The sequence below is a fragment of the Pararge aegeria genome, chromosome 15 (genome assembly GCF_905163445.1).
Source record: "Pararge aegeria chromosome 15, ilParAegt1.1, whole genome shotgun sequence".
NCBI classification, from domain to species: domain Eukaryota; kingdom Metazoa; phylum Arthropoda; class Insecta; order Lepidoptera; family Nymphalidae; genus Pararge; species Pararge aegeria.
The window spans coordinates 16,628,728-16,651,074 of record NC_053194.1 but is presented as its reverse complement, the minus strand read 5'-3'; the positions used below and the strand labels follow the sequence as shown (position 1 = coordinate 16,651,074).

General features: G+C 35.3%; 1 protein-coding gene across 1 annotated transcript in view; it reads left to right on the top strand.

Annotated features, from left to right (window-relative positions):
- Positions 1-2,164: 2,164 nt before the first annotated feature.
- The window catches only part of LOC120629753 (potassium channel subfamily K member 1-like), a 35,441-nt gene continuing 15,258 nt past the window's right edge, over positions 2,165-22,347 (top strand). The window contains exon 1 of the mRNA XM_039898775.1: positions 2,165-3,125. Within this exon, the coding sequence (XP_039754709.1) occupies positions 2,768-3,125 (358 nt within the window). The 5' untranslated portion in view covers positions 2,165-2,767. The remainder of the gene's footprint in view (positions 3,126-22,347) is intronic.

Sequence of the window (22,347 nt, the reverse complement as noted above, 5' to 3'; positions counted from 1 at the left end):
CTTTTATGCAAGTTTAGTACGTCCCGTTTACAGGTTACAACATGTCATTTACGCAAGTTTATTATGTTTCATATACAGAAAGCAAGTGCCGTTCATGCAAGTTTAGTACGTTTCGTTTATGCAAGCTTAGTACACCTCGTATACTCTCTACTCTAATATAAAATAGATTTGGTAGACCTAGTGGTCAGGATTGAGTTCAATTCCCGGAACGCACCTCATAATTTTCGAGGTCGCTGAATCGGTGAAGGAAAACATTGAATTGACTTGAACTTGGTAAGGAAAACTTGACTAGTAGAACACTATTGGTTACTGTCAGGGGTATGTTCTTTTTTTTAACTCGTATAGTTATCACTTTATTTCACCAGCTGAGACAGTTGTCAAGCGAATATCTGTTATCAGAAAAAAGTTTACACAAAACGTCAATATTGTACGTATCACGAACGATATTGACCGCTAGATAGGTGCTGGTCTAACGAACGCTCGGCTGATAAAAATCACCGCCAGCCATCGTGATGCGGGGCTCACTTGAGTGTACCCATGTGTATGTGATAAGCTTCGGGACTCTTTCTCCATCCATCATTTCCGACCCCTGATAATGATGGAGTGTTATAAGTTTGACGTGTCTGTGTATGTGTGTGCGTGCGTGTGTGTGGAGTGTCCATCTGTGGCATCACAGCTCCCAAACGGCTGAACCGTTGTGATTTTATTTGTTTTTGTTCGAAAGTTGAATTAATCGGGAGTGTTCTCCTGTAAGGGATGTGTTCTAACAGATTACCCAGCTACCATCTTAGGCTGCATCATCACTTACCTTTACTTGTAGAAGAGAAAATTTATAGGAATTTTCTTTAGACTTCGGGCATGGCTAGTTTCAAACACGATCTACTAAAAACTTTGTGTCCCCGATGAACAAGCAGCCTGGCAACCCCAAGCTTCTTGAACGTCACTTATTAGTATTTACTTTCTTGGACAAATACCGTTCGTGCGTTAATATTATGAAAATGGTTCTTTGGTTTTATTTAGCGGTGATAGCCGAGTGGTGAGGTCTTCCCTTTCGAGGGGACCGAGTTTGAACCCCAGCACGCACGTCTAGCTTTTCAGAGCTATGCGCGTTTTTAATCAAAGTAATTTAAATATCACTTGCTGCCTTAAAGTTTCCCATTGCGTTTTTAAAGGCATGTGAAGTCTACCAACCCGCACTGGGCCAAGTGGTGGACTACGGCCTTAACCCCTTCTCATTGTGGGAGGAGACCAACGCACTGTCAGCGGGTGTTAATGGGTTGATAAAATGGAATAAAAAAAAATTATTATAATTATACGTACTTAACTAATCGGTGGATCATTAGACCACTGATTAGTTAATTGGTTTCTGATAAGGCGGATTTAAAGTGGAAATGTAGGTAATTAAATTAAATATTTATTTTTCTATACAAACTAATACAGAACTTTTTAGTGTTTACTTATAGCAACCATATTGAGGATAAAAGACAGACACGCGTATGGTATAGACGGTACGCAACACGTACCTCATAAAGTGAAAGGAGACGTTTGAATTTGACGTGTGATTTTAGGGCTATATCTGATTTCTTTCAGTAAAATCTATAATAAATAATTAATAAATAAATATACTCTTACAATACACACGTGGCAGTGATTTACTCAAAAACTATTAGCATTTCGGTTTCACAGATAAGTCTCAGAGACAGTAAATAATGTACCTCTAAAGCCTGTGAAGTAATATTTCAAATATTTAAAAAGGGGGGTTACTAATGTAACTAAATAATCACTAGTAGTTAAAAGTGGTTTTACTGCTGCAAAAGTAACAACTTTTTATGTGTAGAAGATTTCTAGAAGAATAATACCTTCACAGTTACAAGATAGAACATTTCAAATGCATGTAAAATAATAGATTTGAATTGATAAAGAAAATAAAAGAAGAAACCCTTCGAATTGATAAACACTCAATCCACCCTTTGAAAGTTCCAAAGAACATTACGAGGTCACGCAGTTAAACTAATCAGATTAAAAGTGACGTGCTAACATTTATTATCCAGTGCTATCTAAATGATTGTAAATAATAACGATTCGCCGCTATGTTTATGGCCGCCTAACGTATAAGTATAACGACTTTGTATCGCGCGTCTGCGCATGCGCATAGAACCAGCTTTTTTAATTGGATACCGTCAACGTAACGTCCAGTTGCTTATTAGACGCTACACGGGACGGTCACGTAGCTTTTCGAAGGGGCTTTCTAACCGCCTTTCTAATTTCAAATTGTACCGGTTAATCTAAAATGCATCAAGATGATAGCTAAACTTATTTTCATTACGAAAGTGGAAGTCGTAGCATTATTCTTCGAGCCTAATCATCCTAAACGCTTCTTCAAGTACAGTTGACCATAATTACCATCCGTTCCGTGTTCTATTCGGTGCGGACTATCAACCAGTTCAAAGTTAGTATTACTGTGACGCAAAATTTTATTTCTCCTTAATGTGCATTATAATTCGTTTTTGTGGAAAATCGAAGTGTGTTTTGCTCTGTTCGACGTAAGGACATCCAAAGTGGACGTTTTGGAAGCAAATTCCTCGAAAAACTATCGGCATTTTGCAACAAAAAACAACTACTAAAAACACAACATAAATTCACATGGACTTGCGGACTTTTTAGAATTAAAAATAAACTGTGAAATATTTTTAAAAATCGGCAGAAAAACAAACAGACTGTCTTAAACGTTGATCTACCTACATTTTGAAAACAAAGGATTTCGAAGATGGACCGGCCGAAATATCCCCGAATCCACTCTTATGGGAGCATGAGTTCAGCACGAAGCGATGATGATATGACAGTCCACAGCCAGCTGTTCCCTTATCCGAAAAAAATGATCGTGCAGAGAGAGATACTTTATGAAGAGGAGCATCCGCCTTTTCAGCCGCTCTTCGCCACCACTAGGGTTTTCGGAAAAGCAAGATGCACATGTCTGCTCTTCATGTACGTGGCGTTCTACATCGCCTACTTGGTGACCGGAGCTTTGGTATTCACTGCCCTGGAGACCCCGATGGAGAACCAGGTCCTCTTGGATGTGATTCGCGCAAAACAGGACTTCATGCTGAAATATCCGGCGGTTGTGGGTAAGTTTCTTATGTAGTTTCTTATGTAGTTACTCAAATACTTTTAAACTACTTCAAAGAAATATAACTGAGACTCTTTTTTCGAATCTGCGTGATTTAGGGTTTCCAATCGCTGTCGCTCTCCATCCGTTTGTCAGTATGTCCGTCTGTCACCAGGTCTCTTATGATCTGTGGTAGTAAGTTAAAATATTCATAGATGATGTAATCCTGTTGCCGCTATAATAATAAATACTAAAAAACAGAATAAAGTTAATAATTAAGAGGGCACCTATAGAACAGAAACGATATTTTTGTTGTTTTTGTTTATAATGGCACGGAACCCTTCGTGCGAGAGTCTGACTCGCTCTGATTGGCCGGTTTTTATTGTTTGTTTACTGATTTCTCCATCAATTGTGGACGAAATTTGAAAATTCTTTTTTTTATTTTAAGTATTGTCACACTGTCTTCTAGTCAGGGTCTTATAGAAAACCATCAAAATGAGGAAGATCTTTACACCTTGTGTCCTTGAATGTATTCGTTGAACTCTTTCGAATCAAATTTAAAGAAATTCAGGTGTGAGAATCATAGTAGTCGGCTTAAACTTTTTTTTAGTTTAAATTATTCAAGATTTTTCTACACCGATTTCTACATCTGCATATTTTTTATTATACTACGATTATTTAGTCGAGGTATTAGTACAATCAAAATAATATAGGAATCATTTATTAGCATCTTTGATCTAAATATGGTTTCGGTATTATAACTAATAAAACTAGACAAGCCACCAAAGTAATGTGTAACATTTCATATGCAAAAATGTAATAGTTCAAGGTTTGATAAAATCAAAGATATTCTTTAAATTATCCCATAGGTAGATTATCCTCATTATGCAGCTTCTGTATTATTATGTAAGGCATCTGTGGAAACTTTGCGAGGGAACCGGATTCCGAACGTCTGAATTTTTTATTATTATTTTTTACTGTTTTCTTGCTAGAATCCCTAAATTTAATTTATAGTAAAAAAAAGAGTCTTTCATAATAATAGCGATCAACAGCTTAACGTACTAAGATTGTCTTGAAACACCTAAAATTTTTTGGCTCAACCCGGGAATCGAACCTCATAATAATCCATCCATAATACAACATACTACCAATCCACTACTATGCCATCAAGGCAGCTTATCTCTTATTTTAGTTGAATCGCTTGAAGCGCAAGCTAAGCTTTCGGAACATAACAAAACAAAGAATTAAAAAAAAATATTTGTTTATTTACCAGAACAACGCAGACAGACTTACATACGGAGTAACTTAAAATTTTATACTTAACTAATAATCGTTTAAGTTTATGTTGTGTCGCGCAAATAAAAAGGTTCTCAATTAGCTTAATGTTCCGGATACTAATGTACCCACAACGCTGGTATTCTGTCAGTACCTATTGAGTTGAGGAAAAACTGTTACAGCTCAACGTTTTTACGATGTCTGTTAAATTAAGGAGTGTTTCATGAGTGTAAAACGACAAAATGTTTAATTGCGTAACTTTATTAAATACTTGAAAGTCTATTAATTGAACAAAAAACAAAATTCTCAATATCCCATCATCCGTCGCCAATAAACATCCCACTGTCCATTTCTCATAGGAGGGACAGTTTTAGCGACTACTCTGCTCCAATGCGGGTTGGTGGGCTAGTGTCACAAGTTAGTGATATTAAACGGGACAGACGGCTTAACGTGCTCTCCGAGGCACGGTGGTTGTCACCGACAATTTCCTAACTCCGGATTGGTAATCAAAATTCTTTAATAGAAAATACACGATATCTAACAATTCAATGGTTAGACATTATCTATTTACCGTAAATAACCTTAATTGATAGCTGTTCTCAGATATTCAAATTAGAGTTGAGTAGATACAAATATCAAAACCGGTCAACCTACACCCAATAATAGTCAGCTTTATGTTTCATAGATCGAAACTTACTCATATGCCTAAAAATTCCGTATAATATTTTTTAATATAAAACATGACAAGAGAACACATAAATATATTTTTAATGGCAAATAAAAATTATAACCCTCCATTGTGTGTGTATTGTGTATTACTGTGTATTACCGGAGATAGTAACGATAATGTTGTATACACCTATAATTGATCATTGTAATGGAACTAGACAGAATTTGTAATTCTAACACATAATTTAATGTTTTTATAAATGTTGTTACAATTATTGCTGGTGTGTCTTATGAATATAATAAATAAATAAATAAACTTCTAAATTCTAAGTGCAGGGAAAATATAACTTCTTTTGTTTTTCACCCCCGACGCAAAAACGACGATGTTATATATGTGTGTGTGCGCGCGTGCGTTTGGGTGTGTGTTTGTGTGTATGTTTGTCTGTCTGTTCGTTGCATCGTATTTCCCGAACTGGTGAACCGATTTTGATTTTGTTTCATTTGTTTTAAAGGTGAAGTAGTCAGAAGTATTCTTAGCTATGTTTGATGAAAATCGGTCCAAAATGGCGCATTACATATTTGTTCACAACTCCCTCAATATGGGCTTGACTAGTAGAATAATGTACACTATATTGAAAGTCGAGGTTTTTTTCTATTTTTTTTAGTTTAATAACTTATGGTGCTTTTAAAGTCATCTTATATATAAAGCTAATTCTAAATCCATAGTAAAAACATACGCAGAAATCTTCACGGATACCACACCACGGTGGTGCAGTGCTTGATGTTACTTGTAACCCAGCCACTAGGCAATGACTTGTCATTGCCTGATGACTGAGTGTACGGCTCACAGGGCTTTTTCCCTCGCTACGGAACCCTAAAACACTAGTTTCAAGTTATCGTTTTCTTCGTTTTAGACAAGTCGGCATATTTTTAGACTCGACGAGGTCTCAGCGAGAAGGTCATTCGTACCTAACATCAAACGAAGCTAATGTTTTAGTTTCTTGTATTTTATTCATGCTGATCGCACATTCAGAGGCTCTATACAGAAATCGAGTATCTGGCTTGCGTATACAGATAATTTTTCCATTAAAGGATTAATAAAACGATACTGACTCCGTATGTTTTGAATTTTGAATTTTATACTACGACAATACACACATCGCCACCTAGCCCCAAAGTAAGCGTTGCTTGTGTTATGGGTACTAAGATGACTGAAAAATATTTTTATGAATAATATACATAAATAATTAGAATATACATATAAACACCTAGACACTGAAAAACATTCATGCTCATCACACAAACGTTTTCCTGTAGTGGGAATCGAACCCACGGCCTTGGACTCAGAAAACAGGGTCGCTGCAAACTGCGCCAATCGGCCGTCGAAGTATTGAAGCGGTTATAGACCAGTGGGACTGTGCTCGACTTCACTTTCGGGGGGCCGAGTTCTAACTGTCTTCATCGTTGAGCGAAAACATCGTAAGGATACCTGCATGCCTGAGAGTTCTTGAGAGTAAGTGAAGGGAGGGGAAAAGCCCGGGAAGCTTATTGCTGCAAGCAATCAAGATTTTTCTCTTGCCTTCTGCCAGAAGGAAAAGCTGCAAGAGAACGGGATAGTGCAATTATATATACATATATTTTGAAAAGTAGACATACATAAACATGGATATATATAAATTATACATATATATATATATATATATATGCATAATTTATTTATATAGTTTAATATTTTATATAAAATAAAATATATAACTATATAAATCTAATAATTACATATATATAATTATATAATGAAAAAAGAAAAATCTCAGAGAAGAGAATAATAAGACGACACTTAAATATGGGAAGGGATTGACTTTTACGTATGTCTGCAGGCAAATTATTCCAAAGCACAACAGCCTTAAAAGTGGCAGAGTTACCGAAAAATTTGGTTTTGCAAAATGGGAGTACCAGAAATAACTAGGTAACTCATTGAAAATTTGATGAAAACTTTTATTTTTTTATAATTTCAATTGTTACTAATGAATTATTATACCATTAGTGCAAGTGACTATAAAGCTAGCACAGGCAGGAGATCAAAAATATATATCCCGATTATATCCCCTGACAAGGTATGTTATTAACGTGTCCACCCGCTAAAACAAGCCAATAGGAAATGGAACAAGCTTACACCCGTTTAATATTACAGTTATATTATTTCCACTAGTGCGCCAATGCTCGGGGGGTTGATAAAGCTGTGGGAGAAGATATAATTTTTTCCTTTCTCTGGGAGAAAAATGTCTACTGCCTAGCCGTGCTGCAAGTGTTGTTTAATGGTTAACATTTGTTGTGATGTACTACAAATAAAATAAATTCCCGTCTCTCTGAATATCTATATCAGATCCTCATAAATTGTAAAAGGTAACATTTATTTTAACAAAAATATAACCAAAAAAGGATTTACGTCGAATTTTATTAACTCCTTTTGGAAGTCGGTTGAAAAGATAATGCTTACAATGAGAAGAGTGCTGAATGAAAGAAAGAAAACACCTTAATTTTACCCACAGAAAACTATAGCAATAGAACTAATTAGAAAGAAAAATAATATAGAGGACCGTGGGGTCACAAGTCACCCCGTACTGGATAGCGCATTTTTAGTTTTTTTTAAACATTCAATTACTGTTAATAGTTATTCATTTATACTCTTTATTTGCACACAAAATAAAATATAATAATAAAAATACAGAAGAAGAATAAAAAAATACACAGACAGAAGAAGTATACAAAAGGCTATCGCTTCGTAGCGATCTCTTCGAGGGCAACCTTAAGATAAAGAAAACAAAAGCATAACATACTATTATGTAGCAACCTTGACTCTTACCGCATGTAACTCCTTATATCCCTTTTTATTTTCTTCCCTCTATCGATTTTTATTTTTTTATTTTATGCTCCTTCTTCATCCTTATTTTTCGCTTTATTTTCTTTACACTTGCGTGTATAAACCGTGGAGCCACTTGCTCATGCCGCCTATAATACAAATCCTGTCATAATATTAAGGATTACGTGAATGATAAAAAAGCTTGCTTATGAATTGATCCACAGCTAAATAGTAATTTAAAGAAAATGTATATAAGGTATGTTCGTTGTGGGCTGTTCTTATGCCAGCGCACGGTTGAACCAGGTAGATTTAGTTTTAAGTTAGCCAATCAAGTTAACACCATCACCTTACAATAATGGTAAAAAATATTTATGAACGCTTCTGAGAGCCTTCTGAGAGGTCTACGTGAATAAAAAATATTTGAATTTTGAATTATGTCGGCATAAAAGTCGGCTGCGTGCGGTTTTATATTGTCGGTCAGCATTCATTCCATAATTTCGTTGGGCCGTAACGAAGTTTAATAAGTTTTAGTATCCCGAGGGAATACAGTGGAATTAAATCAAATTACTGTCTGATGACTTATTGTTTACTAGTAGCGTTCCGCGACTTCAGTCGCGCATTTCTGTCGAACATAGAACCGTTTTTTTATATAACAATTTAATTTTTAATATCAATTATACAGTTAGATAAGTTACATGCATTCCGTCTAACTGTAGAACAGTTTGTTGATACAGGTGAATATGTGTTTCGGAAAAACTACTCGTATGTAGATCTAAACTGTACCGTGCAAATTATTATTAGAGTAAATATTAGGTTGGGGAAAAAGTTTCTTCGCATATTTTTAGGAAAATTAAAAACTTTTCCACAACCAATTATTTCAATTTTAAGTGGTGGTTTAAGTTACTACCATCCTTTCCTTTCATCTGTTACTTCCCAGTGAATGTGTTTCTAGGATGCAGTGCAAACGGTATCGATATCCCAGCTGCAGCTAGGTCGAGTCGTCGAACTTTAAGCTGTGACTGTTAGCGGGGGTCATATCGGGTAATATTGAGATTTAAGCGGAGCGGGTTATAGAACCGTTTGATGCATTATAGGGCGTAGCGGATTCATTCTTTTTTGTCAACAGTGGCGTAGAACGTATGCAAAGAGTAAGCACATTATATAAAATGAAGAAAATCTCCAGTACGAGTTATAAAAAACTAAAGAATAGGCTATGTCAGAGTTATAAAGAGCCGACCCTTCAGTATTTATTAACTCGTATTGGAGATTTTCTTAATTATTTATCATGTGCATACCCTGTGCATACCCTCTATGCATGCCACTGCTTGTCAAGGGCCCCAGTGAACAGGTCGCCTGCAATTATTAGTCCTATCAGGCGGCCTGTGTGCAAGTAACCACAGAGCCCTCAAAAGCGACACTTTGATTAAAAGGAAACTGCATAGTTTAAAATAAACTACCCGTTGACATCTTGAAAATGTATCTTAAAGTTCAAAGTTTAAGCTTATAAAAAAGCTTGGGTGTAGATTATTGCTCTAACCGGGTTGCTCTTCTAACAGTTGTAAATTTCAATGTGTGATGTGTTCTTTGACCAGAGTGTGTTTGGAACTCGTAGCTTTAGTTTTAAGTTAACGTTTATGGTGTTACCATAATCTAACTACCATGTTCACATTTCTCATGTGATCGTTCAATGTAGACAGTACGGTTTTCCAGTATTGTAACCATATAAATCGAAGTTAACTTTCTCGAAATTGAATAAGTTAGCATAGTACTTTTTGAACTTTTATAAAAAACCCTCTTATACACAAGTGTACAAGACTAATAATGAAGAATCAAAAACCACTCCACTTTAGTAGTCTTCTTGAAAAGGCGGTTAGTAAATTCATACCATTTAACACTTGATAGTTATTATTTTGCCTCTATTATTCTATACGTTTACCGTAGAAAGGAAAAATGGGAAAAAGTTTTTAAGCTACCAACATTCCGCGGAACGTGCGCGGGGTGTTTTCACTGTTTTTGGACACAATGCACTTCATGATATAATGACTGAATAATAATAAATAATAAATTAATATACTACGACAATACACACATCACCATCTCGCCCCATAGTTAGCGTAGCTTGAACTGAAATAACTGATGAATATTTTTAGGAATAATATACATAAATACTTATAATATACATATAAACACCCAGACACCAAAAAACCTTTGATGTTCATCACATAAACATTTTCCAGTCGTGGGAACCCACGGCCTTGAACTAATATAACAGTGTAGCTGTCCACTGCGCCAATTGGCCGTTGAATGCGGGTTCTGTATGTTCTTAATTCTACGCTTCACACCTACAATGGCGCGAGTAAAACAATAAATCGCTGTCGCTTATCTCGACAGCGTGCCAGCGGCCGATAGCGATGAGATGTTGGGGTCGGCACTCGGTGGCGGGGTCAGCCTATCTGGGGGGTGTGGCCGATTTATATTGCTTTGCAGTTGCTGTTGTACCTACAGGCGTTATGCAACTGGAAAATTACAACATGGATCACCTTTTTTTTATTTATTATTCAGGCTGGCGCAGTGGGCAGCGACCCTGCTTTATGAGTCCAAGGCCGTAGGTTCGATTCCCAAAACTTAAAAATGTTTGTGTGATGAACATGTATGTTTTCAGTGTCAGGGTGTATATTGTGTATAGGTATTTATGTATATAATTCATAAAATTATTCATCAGTCATCTTAGTACCCATAACACAAGCTACGCTTACTTTGGGGCTAGGTGGCGATGTGTGTATTGTCGTAGTAAAATTATTTATTATCATCGTCATCATCAACGACGCAGTGGCCTATAGCCTAGACTAGAAGTTTATGTATAAAATGTAAACAATAACATTATGTAGTTATTGCAGCAAGAGGTTATCATCAGACCGCAATTACCATCTTACTCAAAACAATCACTAAGCATTGACACAATGAAACTAGGAGGTCAATTGCGCAATGCAATCACAATCATTTTGATATCAGTATTGCAGCCCATTATTTTATATTATAACCTACCTATCTTCAGCATTAAATAAAAAGGATAGTAAAAAAAAACAAAAAAAAAATCTTTTGCAACAAAACTAAACATATTTATACCATAAAAAAACTTTTATATAATATCGGTAAAAAAAAAAAAACTTTTACCGTGTGCCTTTTAGAACTTCTAGACGTAGTTGCAGAACATATCTGCACTAATGCAGGTAAACGCTCACCAATGTTTAGAATGACACAGATGTACAACGAACACTTTGGCGACGTTGACATTCATACAACTAGTGTAAGTAATTTCAAGAAGTTGGTAATAGACATTCCGAAGTATGCTTATTACCAACTTCTTTATAAAAAAAAAAAAATAACGTATTAAGTAGTAGTTTGCATTATATTGATTATTTTTGTGTAGCCCTATTTTTTAATATAATTTTAGTAATTCGTGGACAATGATGTGGGTCTTGTGCTAATGCTATTTTATTTTTAGATTTTTTTTATTTTATTTTTGTGCATGACTGTCTGTTGTCCCTAATAAATAAAAAATTAAAAAAAATTGTATTTAAGTACGAATAATAATATATTTGTCGTTCTATTGATCTAAGGTGAGTTTCTAATGAGCCTGTTTGTTAAATTGCTCTGTACCTCGCCAAGAGTAGGGGTGGTGACAACTTTAATCTGCCGTCATCACCGCACAACGCACGTGCCCAGTGATGGGCCTGTAATGGTCGATAACGTTGATGATGATGCTATTAAATGGAGTACAGGTCGGGACAAAACACAAGAGATAAGCTTTGAGCTTTACATCTGTAGCGGTCTCCACATTACAGAACTAGATGGCGTCACAAAAATCCTGCATCGCGCTAGCGAAGTGTTCACGAAGTTGCCTATATATACAACTTCCAAAAATGAATGTTCGGACCTCGGTCCCCGAGCACGATCACCGGCTCGGAGGAAGATCTTCCTATTGTTACGATCGAGCGTATCACCATAGCTCCCGTTCACATCTTTAAAATCATACTCACACACTATATCTAAACAGCTTAAGAAAGGTCAAGAACTTGACATGTCATTCGTAAGCAACATTGCGAAAGGAAATAATATCTGATGACATCACGATATCGCCACATTATTGACACAGATAGTGGTCCGAGTACCAGTATCTGTGTCAATATTGTTTATTGTCAGTATCTATTTATCGCGCTTATCAGCTAGTAATCTTCCATTACAACATTATTGAATCTACCAACTTTAGCCCCACTGTTTTGCTCGAGTAAATACTGAGATCCACCAAAAATATAATTTATGTTAAAATTGAGAGCCAAGTTAAGAGTAATAAAGAATACGGGTGGCTGTCGGCTTCTCTGAAAAAGTTATTGAGATATAAATTGCTAGGCAAATAAATACTTTTACCAAATCGTAAAATTCATTGATTTCTGATTTTATTCCTTTGTATACACAGAACTACCAAGCTGGACGCTAAATTTCAACTTTCTAGTTCATCTAGCCCACGCAAAGCTAGAACGTTGGAACGCTAGAACATCGGCTCAAACGCTCCCGCGTTTTTAGATCTCCACCAACAAACCAATAACCCATATATTATACTACTACTATTAAGTATTAATATACTATTATAGCTTTACAAAACAAAACCAGTTTTAAATCACCTCATTTACTAACGCTATAGATGTTGCATGTTGTAATCGTACGAAAAACATAAAATTCTGAACTGTTAATGTTTAAGTTATTGATTTAATATGTTACTATTGGTTTGAATTATAAGGTTTTAAGGTCCTGAGTGCTGTTTATTACTAATCAATGGATTTCTTTCCAGCAAAAAAAAGATTGTTCCTTTTTTATTCTAGATAGACTTGCGCTTGACAACTATCATGCCTGATGTAAAGGAATGATGGGGAAAAGGCGGGAAACTTCGTGGATGGCGGACGTGGTTTTTCAGATTTTTCTTTAAATTTATTGTGAACTCGTTTTGGGGAGGATTGGTGTTGTTTGTGTTGTGCATGTTGTAGTGTTAGTGTCGTTCTTATAGTGGTTGTCTGTTTGTATGGGTGAGTTACTTTAAAATATTATAAAATTAACAATATAATATTTTGAAAAAATTGCCTATTTAGGCGCCTAGCTGCTGTGGGAATGGCACTGGTACTGCGGTCTGTGCAGTATAGACAGAACCAGTCCTTTACGGGGCGGGTTTGCGGTAGATTTGGGGAAATGTTTGGGGCGCCGCGCCTCGTCCGCCATGTGCGAAGTTTCCCGCCCTTTTTGTCAGTCAATTTCTCCTGATTATTTTATATTTTAAGGTTCCCTTTCTTCTATACACACCTCACATTGGCTAATCTGTGTAATGCCAAAAGAATAAAAAAACAAAAAGCAATGATGCGGTCTTAGTTGAGGCGCGCATTCACTCTTGTGTCTCTTGAAGGCATTCAAGTTGTATGAATCGGGAAACACCGAAGCAGGAAGAGCGTTCCAAACTTTGGCGGTACGTATCAGAAACGTAGATGAAAAGTGTTCTTCTTGACTTTGTGTGATACAAAGTTTTTGTGGTACTTAAAAATATTTTTTAAATATTGCAAAACACATACTCTACTTCTATCTATCAAATCTATCTATCTATATATTCTCTATCCATAAAAAGTCGTGAACTCCTAAAGGAATTCAAAAAAAAAATATTTATCGCACGAAACCACGCAAGCCCGATTTTCCTGATCGGTTTTTAGTGTCTAGTCATATGAATATCCAGTATGTGCATTGGTACCATGTGGTGACGGCAGATCGGAGTACATTTGTCATCACCCCTTCGCTATAGGCTAGTAACACAATATTATCAGTTTTTAAGTGACGTCATGTTTACATAACAAATGCACAAACGGAGATAGCATTTGAACTGCGTTTAACTCAACGTCGATAACTTCGGTTCCATGGTATATGTCGCATTACATCACCACGGCTGGCATAGACCTTACCTTAGGTTCTTATTTAATTTTTAGCAACGTCAACAATTTAAGAATACCGAACGATCTCTATGTAGGTACTAGACATTTTAATGTTACAAAACACGTATCTTCTCTGTCAGTTCACTCTTGTGGTCGTCACTTAAGTGACACGTGGCACGCTTGACTATTCGTCGCCACTCCTCTACTTACTTTACTGCCTTTCTTGCACACTCATGTAAGAAGACAGCCACTGCAGCCTTTATTTGGCCAGCATCTCATGAGAGATCTTCCGCGTGATCTGGTGCCCATCTATTCTTCCTTGGACACCCAGACGTTCAATGGAGTCGTTGTCTCTTCTTGATACGTTACCAAAGAAAGTGAGAATACGAGCCTGTAATATGGAGGATAGACGTTGCGTATGCGTGATGAAAACACTTACAGGTACTCCATTTGTCCTAATCTTCATCAAATCGTCAAATCATCACTATGATCTATTGGATAGAAGCGGGCGTTACTTTGCGGAAATCCATGATATATTATGAAAATGAAGCTTAACTTGCTATATTCCGCGAAAAGCAAGAGAATGACTTTACAATGAATAATTGTTAAGAAGTGTTGACTTTACCTATGTTGACTTGCAAAGTCAACATCTCCTGATGATGCTCCGGTTTCGGAGCGAAACGTGCGTAGATGGTACATTGCCGAAGATCTGTTCGGTGTGGAGTATAAAAATTGCAGAAATTATAAATTACACCTCACAGATTCTCCTGCTTTACGCGGAGTATAGCAAATTAACCTAAACTAACTTTATCGGTATAAACTTTAATTGGAAGATAAATTTTCTATGCTTTCAAAGTAGGTACCTAATTATTAATAACATTACATTAATTAATATGACTATTAATAATGATAATGACTTTAACTCAAATTGTACATTGAAATATTTCGTAGAAATACCTAAGTTAAGAATCTATTGGGTAATGCAAAAATATCCGCGTTATTGTAACCTCAAGATAAATTTGACTACCAATAATAATGACAAAAACTAAAATAAATTATTATAATTAAATTGATAATTTGCGATAAAAAATTGTCTATTATATCTAAACTTTTCCGACCATACCACAGTTTATGACATGCATTTCATCTAACCTTGCGTTGCGGTGATAGAGTAGTGGATAGGAGCTCGCCTTCACTTCCAGGGGGCGAGTTCGAATCCTAGCACGCACCTCTAACTTATCAAAGTTACGAGTATGTGCGTTTTAAGTAATTAAAATATCACTTGCTTCAACGGTGAAGGAAAACATCATGAGGAAACCTGCATGCTTCAGAGTTCTACATAATGTTATCAAAGGTATGTGGAGTCCACCAATCCGCGTGTTCGTGGCGCAATCAGTTCGTGGGGAAACCTGAACTTATCAAAGTTATGTGCGTTTTAAGTAATTAAAATATCACTTGCTTCAACGGTAAAGGATAACATCGTGAGGAAACCTGCATGCCTGAGAGTTCTCCATGTTCTTGAAGGTGTGTGGAGTCAGCCAATCCGTACTGGGCCAGCCTGGTGGACTACGGCCTTACCCCTTCTCATTGTATGTGGAGACGCGTGCTCTGTAGTGATGATTATTTTATCTAGCTAGTGAACTATATTATTTTTATGTACTCAATCGCATTTAGATACTAGTTATAACTGTCCACTGCGAAGGTCTTATGTATAGTCAAGTACCTATATCGTTAACCTCCAAAAAAATTAAGGTTGCGCTACCCCCAAATACGTAATTGTGTAATGACTCCACTATTTTCATGCCAGTTTCTAAACTATTTGTTACTATTTAGGTTATAGGCATTATTTTATAAAACGAGTGACACCTTTATAATTTTTCTCTAGCCTTAAAGGTGGGCCGAAAGACGCGCTGTTGTGGTTAGATTTATTAATATATACGCAACGGTAAGAACTAAGAAGTTACAAGTAAAGGGGACTTTTGTAGGGGACTTTACTTTATAAGAAAACTTATACACTTATTGATCTCGCAGATTTTCTAAGCCCGGCCCACCTCCAAATGATGTTGCATCTTTGATAGACAGCTGTATACCGTACATATTTTACAATTACATACATACAATTAAATAAAAGGCGATTGTAAATTTATTAAAATACCTAATTTCACTCTAGCATCTGCGTATTTTCGTAACAATAGAAAGGGAGGGTCATCAATACTCATACGTAAATGTATCAGGTTTAGGGAATTATCGGATGTTATGAGTTTTAGTGTACCGGGTATTTTAGAATGTTGTGGTTTGGAATTACCAGACCAAAACGCTGTAGTTATTTGTATGTATAGGCCGCCAAAATATGATAAAGGTACAATAGATACATTCTTTAACAAATTGTATGACATACTTAGGAAACATAGTTTTAAGAAAAAGAAACTTATTGTTTGCGGTGACATAAACATTGATATTTTAAAAAATAATAAAATAACACAACAGCTTATGGAAGTATTAGATGGTTTCAACCTCCAATTAGGGCTAAAACAACCAACAAGATTAGCAAGTGGCACTTGCATTGACAATTTTATCAGCAACATTCGTAGTTACAGCTGCGGTATTATAGAGTTAGCATTATCAGACCATACGGCACAATTTTTTGACTTTGCTGTTAAAAAATTTTGCCGTGTAACTCACTGGTACATTATAAGACGAGATTTCTGCAAGGAATATATGACTAAATTTAAAGAATGTATGCGGAATATAACATTTACAGAAGTATATGAAACATCTGAGCCAAACGAGGCTTTCAATAGATTCTTTGAATTGTTTACGTTGTTTTACTACCTCAGCTTTCCGCTCATAAAAGTAAAAATACATTCGCATCAAAAACCAAAATGGATTTCAAAGGGCATAAGGCAATGTTGTAAAAATAAAAGAAAGTTATTGTGGAAATATAGAGGAAAAGGTAGTTATATACATAAAAAAGAATTTAAAGCATACAGAAGAAGGCTAAAGAATATTATAAAATTAACTCAAAAAGCTCAAAACGATTACAAAATTAAAACTGCTAATAATAAATCTAAAACTACATGGAGCATTATAAATGAATATAAAACTAAAAGTAGTGAAAATAAAATATATCAGATTAAAAAAGAAGGCCTAATTGTAACAAACCCTAAAGATATAGCAGAGGCATTTAACGAGCATTTTCTCAATCGAAAAAATATTAAAACAAACAAAAAAATTAATATTGTTTGGAATAAATATAACTCAATTTTTTTGAAACCTTCATCACCCAAGCAGATACAAAACATTATTAAGCTATTAAAGAATACAAATAGCTGTGGGTATGATGAGATTAATACTAAAGTAGTTAAATATGTGTCAGAGTTAATATCGCCAGTGCTAAGTTACATCACTAATTTATGTGTAGAGCATGGTGTTTATCCGGAAAAACTTAAAGTGTCTATAGTGAAACCGTTATTTAAAAAACACGATACAGAGGATATGGACTGTTATCGACCCGTATCTTTAGTTCCAATTTTTTCCAAAATATTAGAAAAATATATTTATAATTGCTTAAATGATTATTTCGAAAAAAATGGTGTACTCTCCGATGTTCAAATAGGTTTTAGAAAGAATAAATCGATCAATTTGGCTATTTATAACCTTCTTAAGGAGGTTATGGTTAATAGGGATAAAAAGAAGCTCGTATGCGCGTTGTTCATGGACCTTACTAAGGCATTTGACTACGTTGACCATAACATATTAATAGATAAACTTAGTGTATACGGCATTAGAGGGAACGCACTGGCATTGATCAATTCATATCTGACAGGTAGGCAGCAAATGACGCAGATTACAAGTTTAGTCGGGTACAATAAAACTGAAACTGCATATTTATCAGAGTCAAAAACTGTAATAACTGGAGTTCCGCAGGGTAGTATATTGGGTCCACTGCTGTTTATAGTATATATTAATGATTTTCCCAGGGTAACCGATCATAAGATGGTTTTATTTGCTGACGATAGCACAGTGATCTTTGTGGGTGAGAATAAAATAGAATTTGAAAATGATATAAATGATACAATATGTAATATTATTAATTGGCTGACATTTAACAATTTAATTATTAATCTTGACAAAACAAAAATTATGACATTCATGAATAAAGGTAATAGTATGGCACTAGACATTAAGTATTTAGGTAAAAAAATTGAGGTAACAACAAACACAAAATTTTTAGGCTTGCAAATTGATGATAGCCTTAATTGGAAGAATCATATTGAGAATTTGTGTTTAAAATTAAACAGATTTTCGTTTGCATTATATATGCTGTCGAAAGTGGTTAATCAGACAGCGGTTATAATTGCATACAATGCGTATGTCACAGCAAGTTTAAGATATGGTATAATATTTTGGGGTAATTCGTCTGATAGAGAGCGAATATTTAAATGTCAAAAGAAGTGTCTAAGAGCTATATGTCACTTGCGTCCCACAGATACGTGTAAACCGTATTTTGAGAAAATGAAAATACTAACTTGTCCTTGTTTGTATATTTATGAAGTTCTGATATTTATCAAAAAAAACAATCACTTGTTTACATATAGTGATAGCGAACGCAGGAAAAATAAATTATTGTATAAGCCACATTCCACAGCGTTATTTGGGAATAGTATTTTCATTATGGCGCCTAAAATATACAACAAATTGCCAGCGTCGCTGGCCAACAGAAGCATGAATCTTGTGGATTTTAAAGATAAGATAAAAAAATTACTTATTGGGAAATGTTATTATACCATCCAAGAATATTTAACAGACACAATATTATAGGTTTGACATTTACAGTGATTATAATTTGACATGAATAATAATATTTGTACTTTTGATATCACTCTTAAATTTTATTCTTATTTTAATAATATCGATTGATTTAAGATAGTATTATTATTGTATAATTATTGTACGATCATATATATTTTTTGCATGCCATCTAAGGCGGATTGTTTGTCCCTTTGTTTTGTGTACCTACCAACAATGTAATACCAATCTGCAAATAAACGATTTGATTTGATTTGATTTGATATTTGTTTAGCTTTTATAGAATATTTATGTTTCTTATATCTAACAACCAAATAAATAAATAAATATACTACTATAATACACACATCGCCATCTAACCCCAAAGTAAGCGTAGCTTATGTTATGGTTACTAAGATGACTGATGAATATTTTTATGAATAATATACATAAATACTTATAATACACATATAAACACCCAGAAACTGAAAAACATTCATGTTTATTACATAAACATTTTCCAGTTGCGGCAATCGAACCCACAGCCTTAGACCCAGAAAGCACGGTCGCTGCCCACTGCGCCAATCGGCCGTCATATGCATTCAAGCAATTCAATCAATAGCTGTCAATTGTATGAATATGAATATTTGTATTTAGACTCCAATCAAATCTTAATATATATAAATCTCCTGTCACGATGTTTGTCCGCGATGGACTCCTAAACTACTTAACCGATTTTAAATTAAATTGGCACACCGTGAGCAGTCTGGTCCAACTTAAGAGATAGGATAACTTGGATCTTTAATTATAGTCGCAATTTTATTTTATTGCAAATTATTTGTCTGTAATTGATTGACAGTCACATGTTATATATATACTACTATATTCATTTAAGGCTTAGCGATACTGAATACTTTAAAAACAAAATCAAACGCAGACGAAGTCGCGGGCAACAGCTAGTATTCTATATATTAATATTCTCATTAGTTGTTTTTACTAAATGCTAATAGCGGATGGCTAGCGTACTCTTAAAGAGCACTAAAGACGATCTGTCTACAGCAAAATGTAGGTATAATTGTGTAGGTAAAGGCAAAGAGACGGTATCTCACCGGGACACGTATCTAATGGACTGGCGACATTAATATCAGCCTAGCTAGTAGGGTTGTCAGTCAATTTTGAGAAATAATAAATTCATCTTATTTATATTTTTTTCAAGTCAAACATGAGCAAATCCGTATATTTCCGAGAACAACTTGTCCCGATTGTTAAGCTGAATAAGGGAAATGGAAATTTTCCATTTTTTTCCCGCAATATGGCGAGGTTTTTTATTTTCCTGGTTAGGCTTTAAATATCTATTTAGTACTAGCTGCACAAAGCGGTGAAAGCGCATTTGGTAGGAGCTCGACTTTCGGGGGGCCGAGTTCGAATCCCAGCACTACTAACTTTTCTAAGTTATGAGCGTCTTAAGTAACTATAATATCGCTTGCTTCAACGGTGAAGGGAAATATCGTGAGGGAAACTGCATGCATGAGAGTTCTACATATTGTTCTGAACGGTGTGTGGAGTCCACCAAGCCGCACTGGGCAAGCGTGGTGGACTACGGCCTTAGCCTCTTCATAATATGGGAGGAGACCCGTACCCTGTAGTAATCGGAAATGGGTTGATGTGACTAGCTGCACTGCCACCCGTTAACACTCTCAATATTACCCTACTCGCTATACACCATCGGCGTGGTTAATCGCTTAAAATAACTCGGAAGGAAGGAATCCCATCTGTAATCCGCTAAATGGATATTAAAAAAGTTTGTCAATGTATAATATTATTAGAATTGTGAAACTGGAGCAACTTTTAGAAGTTATACTTCTTTACCGGTGTTAGGAAAAAAATCATGGGAGTAAAATTATACGATGTAAAGAAATTTGCGCACATGGATGGTTACACGATTTTAACAGGATGAAGGTAGTTGCGAAACCGATTGAAATATATACATACATCCCCATATATAACCCACACATCGTCCTCCAGCTCGCTTTTTACGATGGGCGCGAACACCGTCACAAAAAAGCGACACCCTGAAGTTAGCTACGGTCTACATTTTAGTTTTTCAAAAAAGGTTTGACAGTGTACAATTTCAATTGTCAAAGTCTGCGGGCTCATTCCAGTGATTAAATTGATTGAATTGTACAAAAAATCAAACATTTTAAGGTTCAGTTAATCTTGGTGGTCCGATAATAATGAGATAACTAGATAATGCGTTATAATAAAATTGTCAATGTATTAAAAACGCTTTTTCTATTGTTAGTGTCGTTTTCTCTACAAACGTATTTTAGGGCGTAAGATTCAATTTTTGAAAAGATTTTTATCTTGTTACGCCAAAGAAGACATACACGTGTACATAAGTACACAGACGTTTTTTTGTATTTAGAACTTACTTGACGGGTAATGTATAATTACTTGCCAAATAAATAATAAACTTACATGATAATGCTATAATCATCATCAATAGCATCAACAGTCCAGCGCTGGACTAAGGGCCTCTCCCAACGGGAGGGCTTGCAAATCAGCCCTCTGGGTAGACGGGTTGGTGATTGCAGTAGATAAAAGAAAGAAAGAAAACTCGTCTTTATTATCACACATTTGTGTTAAATGTTACATTTGTATCATAAATAACAAAAAATGAATACATATTCTTGACCCAAAGTAGAAGCTATAAGAAGCTATAAGCTATAGCTTCTGTTGTGGGTACTAAGGTGACTGATGAATTTTTTTATGAATAATATGCATAAATAAATAAATATACTAAGATAATACACACACCGCCATCTAGTCCCAAAGTAAGCGTAGCTTGTGTTATGGGTACTAAGATAACTGGTGAATATTTTTATGAATTGTATACATAAATACTTATATATAATACACATATAAACAGCCAGACACTGAAAAACATTCATGTTCATCACACAAACATTTTCCAGTTGTGGGAATCGAACTGCGCTGCAAACTGCGCCAATCGGCCGTCAATTGTAAATTGAATGTGAGTGCCAGCCCTACATTCTCGACACTGTGTCCAGGTGCTCTCAACTCATACCCACTTAGAACGTCTCTGAGCTTTTCAATAGGCTCAGAGATTATTTAGGAAGTTTCCAGTAGAGATAAACTTTTACAAACATCATCGTGTCTAAAATCATGCGTCTTAACTTTACAATATCAAGAACAAAGTGTGTCTTAAGTTCAAAACCTAATGATAATTTTGAAGATTTGTATAACAATTACACAGAATAAAAAAAAATACAGAACCTCATTCAGCCATTCTCACATGCTGCCCTGTGGTTCATCAATTTAAGTACCTATTTTGATTTGATTTTTTTTACAGGAGAATATGTAGGAATAATAAAAGCACTATAAACCCTCGAGTAGGGGATAGGTCTAACTTTCTAAGCACAAGTAGATTCGCATGCCGCTGAATTTCGTGTGGTCACTAATCGCCTACGATGTGACATCAAGAGCACGCTACATCAAATCATTGCCAAAATCAACTTGAATTATTCAATGTTGGTAAATTATATCAAATCTATATTTTTATCTACTGAATCACTTCATAACCTCCTACCTCCCGATGTCGAAAACATATCATAAACAAAGTTTTTTTTACACGCTTTATATTAGCTTCACTTGTATGTTTG